The sequence below is a fragment of the Salvelinus alpinus genome, chromosome 1 (assembly GCF_045679555.1).
Source record: "Salvelinus alpinus chromosome 1, SLU_Salpinus.1, whole genome shotgun sequence".
Lineage (NCBI taxonomy): Eukaryota > Metazoa > Chordata > Actinopteri > Salmoniformes > Salmonidae > Salvelinus > Salvelinus alpinus.
Genome location: NC_092086.1, coordinates 98634995 through 98642193, shown reverse-complemented (window position 1 = coordinate 98642193; position 7199 = coordinate 98634995). Strand labels below are relative to the sequence as shown.

Here is a 7199-nt window from a genome sequence, read left to right as displayed (position 1 = left end):
CTTCTCTTTCTACCTTTTTCACCTCTGTCTTCCTGGCTTGAATGAAATGATTCACACACTGAAACCGGCAGAGCAATGCACAGTCTGATAGACAGATGTCACGTGGGATTTTAGAAACCATTATGTGAATATACAGTATAACATTGTTTCTTTTGATAATACCACATAATCTGAAATTATCATAAATGACAACCAGGACAATTCAAGATCCAATAATTATTCTTAAGTACAATCATGAAAGATCCTTTGTTCCATTTGCAGAGCGCCAGTGGCACAGTCTAGAGGGGGAAAAACCATTTGAACCATGGAGTAGGGGTTTTCATTGCTTTGGCGGGCCCATAAAAGTCATTTTCTGCTCCTGGCTTCCTGTCCAGATAGGCTGCAGCTACTGTGCTTCTGGTTGGGGGCTGTTCTCATCACACAGCGTGGAGGGAAGGGGGGTCAGAGGGGCTGTGTCTGGCATCCAGACACACCGGCAACCAGTGGGCGGATGAGGGGATGAACGTGGGCTATGGGGATTTTGTAGATTAGATGGAGTTAGATAAAAGGCTAGAACAGTTCAAGGAAGATTAAGTGGATTTGGTGGGAACTTGTTTTTTTGGGATATGTTACCTACTGATATAGCATTTACATGAGTTAATGGATAAGGATTACTGAAAGGCTTACAAGCACACATTTCACTCCTGTATTTCCTCTCTCTTGACCACCCACCTCCTAAAATCCTTTGCTGGGAAAACGGCCAGTTTGAAGGTCACTGTGGGATAAATGTCCTCTTTTGTAGCTGTGTTTGTGTGGCTACTCAACTTTGTTGTGTTAAAATTCTGGTGTATCAAATTCCCATGCTGTCTTTGCAAAATGACATTTTGAACAGTTTAGGTTCTGTGGGGGAAATATAATTTGTTGTTTTTAATGGATCAAATGTAATGTTTATTATCAGTCTGACAATTTAGTGAATATAGTGCTCAAACTCCATGCAGACAAGAATATTTTGCTTTACCTGTCATGCATTGTGTGATGTAGTGTGATGAAGTAAGCCTATTCCAAGAAAAGTATTTCAGCCTGCAACTAAACTAGTGGTTGTGATTAATCCATTATACCTGACAACTACCTCTGTGAAGGGGGTTAGAGATAGTCCAGAGCAACATACGAGCACTCAAAGGAGCTGGTTCACAAATGACTCACAAGACGAGAACAGGAAGTGGTGGTTTCCATGGAGACAGGTTTCAATACTTGCTGCCACATTTCCATAGGAGGTCTGTAGTTTGCACTGCGCAGCAATGAGCCTGGTTACAGGAGGTCTGTAGTTTGCACTGCACAGTAATGAGCCTGGTTGCAGGAGGTCTGTAGTTTACACTGCATAGTAATGAGCCTGGTTACAGGAGGTCTGTAGTTTACACTGCACAACAATGAGCCTTGTTACAGGAGGTCTGTAGTTTACACTGCACAGCAACGATGCTGGTTACAGGAGGTCTGTAGTTTACACTGCGCAGCAATGAGCCTTGTTACAGGAGGTCTGTAGTTTGCACTGTACAGCAACGATGCTGGTTACAGGAGGTCTGTAGTTTACAGTGTAACTCTCCCAAGCACCACACATTCTTCATTATCAGACTCCAGACATCTAGCGTCTACCATAGAGGGAAATATCTGAGACACAACCATTCCACTTAAATATGACTCAGCGCCTCAGACACTTCTGTTGATAATTCCATTTCTAACCCACTTCAACTATAATATGAGAGAGAGGACCTTTAGAAACTTTGATATTTTCCAAAGTATGATATGGACTGTGAATTGGGTGGATTTTGGGATGTAATTAATGATCTACTTCTGTGTGGATAAATGTCTGCTGAATGTAGTTCTCTGAGTTTCACATTCTTAGAGCACAAACTACATTTCATCTTGATGTTCTGGTGCCATTTCGGAAATTTAATGTATTAATTGGGGACTTTTTTCTGGAGGAATGTAACAGGGTTTCTGGGTGATTTGTGATGTTTTACTTGTGCTTCCCATGACTGTATTTTTGTATTTTAATCTGTATATGTTTGGGTATAATGTGTATATTTACGTTGTATATACAGGGCACATTTGTAAAAGAGACCTAGGTCTCAATATGTTTTCCCTTAAAATAAAAAAATAAAAATGAATTAATACAAAATAAAAACTGTCCATAAATGCACTGCAAATTGAATCAGATTATCCCCTGAACCATTTGAAATGAGGGAAAGGTAACAAACCTCAAGGCATCTCTGGGCTTGTCAGTTTCACACTTGAGTCAGTGTGAAAAATGTAACTTCTGCAGAACAGTGCGCATTTCCTGTTTCTTCATATCAGGTAGAGAGCTCTGTTGTGCCTCTACCATCAGCTCGTCAAGGCATGCCAGCATGTGCTTAACTCCACCATCACAAATTTGAGCGTCCTATCCTTCCACGTCTTCTACTACACTTCCCCATCAGTGAGGTAAGACTTAAGAATTGCTGACAGTAAGTGCCTGGGACAATAGAGAGGTTTTGAATACTGGATGTTGAGTGTAAAATCTGCCTTTTTCATTGGTTCCAGAGTTTGAAGATTTTAGCTTTTCTTGAGGTGCCTCAGATTTGTTTTATTCTTTAAATTATTATTTGTGTTTTATTGATGCTACCAGAATTGTTTGCAAATAATAATACGTACTTTAAGTCTCATTATAAAGCCTATGATACCTTTGAGTTCCTGTTTCATCCGTTACGTGGGTGTGGTGCTAGTTATGAGTAACATACTGTTTCACCATGACATGCTGACGATGTCACCACCCACAGTGGCATGTCGCTTTGTTACAAACAACAGTTTCCTTAGGCCAGTTAGAACATCCATTAGTTGCATTCCACGTCAGCATTGATAGTCTGCTTCTTGACGCCCCTGCCATATCGCAACAGATCTTCGGATATAATTTGATGTCCAATAGCATACTACATACAAGCAGTAATGTGTGTACTGATTTCTCATTTCAGAGTTGGCACCATGATGTCATGGTATAACAAGGTGTATCCTGTTCTGTTGTGGAGCCTGTTTCTGTTGTATTCTGAGGCATCTCAGAACTCCACACTCACAGAAGACAGAGGCAGTAATATGGGCATCAATACAGCAGCAACACAAAAGAGCGGTTTGTCTATGGTGGAAACCCATACGGTGATGTACAACAGCAGTACCCGTGAGTTAGGCGGTGCCATTACTGTGAGTGTTAACGCCTCAGAGGCAACCATGATGACCAGCTTGGGTCCAACCCTTTCTCCCTTAGCAATGATCACCTCATCAGGTACAACCTCATCTCCCCTCACCACCAACCAACCCACCAGCCAGACGTCCTCTTCCCATGGGCCATCTAGCACATCTGACCTCTTGTCCACCACCACTCCCAGCTCTACCATCTGGTCCTACATCTCAGAGCTTAACACCACATCTGAGGTGTCCTCCACCACTGGGCCCTCCTCCATCTCTGGACCTTTCTCCACCAATGTCTCATCCTCCACCCCAAGGCCTAGCTCTACCAATGTCTCATCCTCCACCCCAGGGCCTAGCTCTACCATTGTCTCATCCTCCACCCCAGGGCCTAGCTCTGCCATTGTCTCATCCTCCACCCCAGGGCCTAGCTCTACCATTGTCTCATCCTCCACCCCAGGGCCTAGCTCTACCATTGTCTCATCCTCTACCCAAGGGCCTAGCTCTACCATTGTCTCATCCTCCATCCCAGTGCCTAGCTCTACCATTGTCTTATCCTCCACCTCAGGGTCTAGCTCTACCATTGTCTCATCCTCTACCCAAGGGCCTAGCTCTACCATTGTCTCATCCTCCATCCCAGGGCCTAGCTCTACCATTGTCTCATCCTCTACCCAAGGGCCTAGCTCTACCAATTTCTCATCCTCCACCAATGAGACTTTCTCAACCACTTTTCCACCCATCTCAACCACTGACAATTCTACCAACTCCTCTTCTGGGGTCCAGATTCCCAAGATGAAAACAGAGAAGGTCCCCATCTTGATCACCAAGACAACGACCACCATGACAACGTTACCTTCTAAAAAAGATCCATCAGGGGGAGGGGGTCTGCCCTGCTCTCCTACCCGACGGGATGGTCTGGTGAGCCAGTGTCTGATTGCCATTGCCTCCCTAGCTGCAGTGGCCACCTTCTTCATGGTCAGCTGCATCATCCTCTGCACCAAGTACTCCTCCAGGAAGCATCGCTACAGAGTGGGCACAAACAATCGGGGCACTGAGATGGTGTGTATCTCTGCCCTGCTCCACGATGACAATGGTCCCCATTGGAGACCCCACATCCCCAAGAGCAACGGAGCCCTGCTGCCTGGAACAGAGTTGGATAGTGACGAGGAGGGGGGAGATGATGTAACCCTTCACAGCTTCCTCCCAGACAATGAGCAACGAGTCTAGAGTGTAGATCTGCAGACTGTGTCAGACTGTCACACTCTGTGAAGTGCTATATGGTGCAATTACACAGGGTACACAACTCCAAGCCTGAAGGTTAATGGTCATCCCAGCCACCTTAAAGTTCATCAAGGGAAACGATTAAAAACAGAGACTGTGGGGGCGTATAAAACCTTTGTAGTTTTCCTACTTACTCTGGGTTAAATGACCACTTTTTTTCATTTGATGAGACTTTGAATTGCACATCTGACTGGTCGACTGCTGTCAATATACAAACTTTTGCTCTTAGAATATATTTCAGCGTCCTCTTTGAAGTTGTTGGTTGGGCCTCGCTGCACATCCATCTACTGCAACCAGTAGAGGAAGAGACAGAAACCACAAATGGAGAACCAATGATACGTTACTTTATTGTGACATGTTTACAGCAAACAGTGACAAAGTTTGGAGAAGTCAGGTGGTCAATCATCCTCAAACATAATGCAACCCAATGCAGCCTCTGAGTAGTTCTGAGTGAGATTGAGTTTTTGCACCATTGCACTGACATGATTCTGTTGATAATGAAGTTCCCCTAATAGGACGAGAACAGTGATGTAAAAAAAGGTTTGCTACACAGACAGTTTATTCGAGATTTAGGATTCTACAATTGATTTATAGATCTGGAAGTAAAGTTCATGTTATTTTTTAAGAGAATCGTTCCCGCACATACACATTTATAGAGCTATAAGAAAACCTGGACTGCTTATGATGACTCACTGTTCGTTTTGTCACTGGGTGGATGGGGCTATTTAGAGTTGTATGTGGTCAGAATCTTATAGCCTTCAATATTCTGAGTGGAAATACATGATACACAAAAAAAAAACATTGTGCAAACCACGTTATTTTATTTTATACATGCTTCAGAAAATATGTATCCTTGTGAGCAATTTCATTTATTTGTTTTCTGCAAAAAAGCTTGTTCTTCTGGAAGTCTTCTTAGGTCTTGATAACAAAACCATCTGCCTTGATGTACAGTGAGCCAAAACATAGACTGTATGTAGTATATCAAATATGGTCAGGGTCAAGCGAATGTGAGATGTGATGAAATGTCCTTTACAGGGTGTTAAATAAGTCTGTAACCTTCTGTATTGAGAGTCTGTGTAGAAAGTCCCAGACGTTCTGCAGATGTTTCTTGTGTCCTTGTCTTGCCATAATATGTCATAATACAAAGATACAGTATCATTGCTAAACCCAGACCCCCTTCAAACCTTTCAAGCCCTCAGATGTTTGACTTCTTTTTGACTTTTTGGGGTCTTCCCTCCGTGTGAGAGAGGGGCAGGTTTCCTAGAGACACCGCATGTCTGTTTATCTATGAGTCCAGTCAAACACAATGAAGAGGCTCCACAATTTAACTGAAAATTGATCACAAAGGACTGGAACAAATGAATAGATCATAACGAAACTGTAAAGAAATGACAAAGTGATATTAAACAACAGGCAGCTGGCTAATGACTGTGTCTGTGGTGATTTAAGTCCGATGGCATTTCAGTTTTTCAAACATGGACCCTCTAGATTTGTCACTATAAACCTATGCCCTATGGTTTGTAATATGCGCCAATATTTCCCTTTGTTTTACTATGTACTCATAATAAGTAGATAACACAAGCAAGCAGACCAAATAAAAAGTCTGGTTTATTTTTTACATGGATTCAAGGCCCCTTTCTGGCATCAATATCAAAGTTCATTCTTTGCAGGAGCAGAGATTTACATCTTAGTCCACATGCTTCATACAAATCAACAGGGTGTATATTATAAAACTGGTATCAAATTTTCATGCCAGGGAAAGCTGACTCTGAGGGATGTAGACAGAGCTTATAAGACAAATGGAATCATAGACCAGAGGCTAGACTAGAGTATGTACTCCGTAACCACCTCACTATCATTATGACCAAATAAAGGTTGGCAAGTCTTGATGAATCATCTCAAACATTCTGAGCTGTAGCTGTGTTTACTCTAGTAACATGAATATCTCTCTGTGCGGGCGCATGTGCACACGCACACGCACACGCACACACACACACACACACACACACACACACACACACACACACACACACACACACACACACACACACACACACACACACACACACACACACACACACACACACACACACACACACACACACACACACACACACACACACACTTTCTCACTCTTGCTTGCTAGTTCTTTCTCTCTCAATTGTGGCTACACATTGACACATTGAGCATGTTTAACTATTGTAATGGGCATTTTTATGTTTGTGCTTTTCTTTTTTTCTTTTTACCTCTTTTTCAACCTCAATTTCATGGTATCCAATTGGTAGTTACAGTCTTGTCCCATCGCTGCAACTCCCATACGGACTCACAAGAGGGATGGTCAAGAGCCGTGCATCCTCCGAAACACGACCCAGCCAAGCCGCGCTGCTTCACCCGGAAGCCAGCCGCACCAATGTGTCGGAGGAAACACCGTACACCTGGCGACCATGTCAGCGTGCATGCGCCCAGCACACCACAAGAGTTGCTAGAGAGTGATGGGACAAGGACATCCCGGCCGGCCAAACCCTCCCCTAACCCGGACGACGCTGGGCCAATCGTGTGCCGCCCCATGGGTCTCCCGGTCGCGGCAGGCTGCGACAGAGCCTGGACTCGAACCAGGATCTCTAGTGGCACAGCTAACACTGCACTGCCACTCGGGAGGCCATGTTTGTGCTTTTCTTATTACCAATTTCTGTGTTCATGCAAGTGACTGATTGAACGCCTGGGAG

General features: G+C 43.8%; 1 protein-coding gene across 1 annotated transcript; it reads left to right on the top strand.

The window, feature by feature from the left end:
* Nucleotides 1-2284: 2284 nt before the first annotated feature.
* Nucleotides 2285-5898, top strand: selplg (selectin P ligand). The gene is made up of 2 exons (XM_071336647.1): nt 2285-2457; nt 2985-5898. The coding sequence occupies exon 2, from the start codon at nt 2995-2997 to the stop codon at nt 4417-4419; it is 1425 nt and encodes a 474-aa protein (XP_071192748.1). The 5' UTR covers nt 2285-2457; nt 2985-2994; the 3' UTR covers nt 4420-5898.
* Nucleotides 5899-7199: the final 1301 nt, after the last annotated feature.

What these genes read in the sequence shown, in the direction of transcription:
- selplg (XM_071336647.1), top strand. Translation starts at nt 2,995, where the DNA reads ATGATGTCATGGTATAACAAGGTGTATCCTGTTCTGTTGTGGAGCCTG.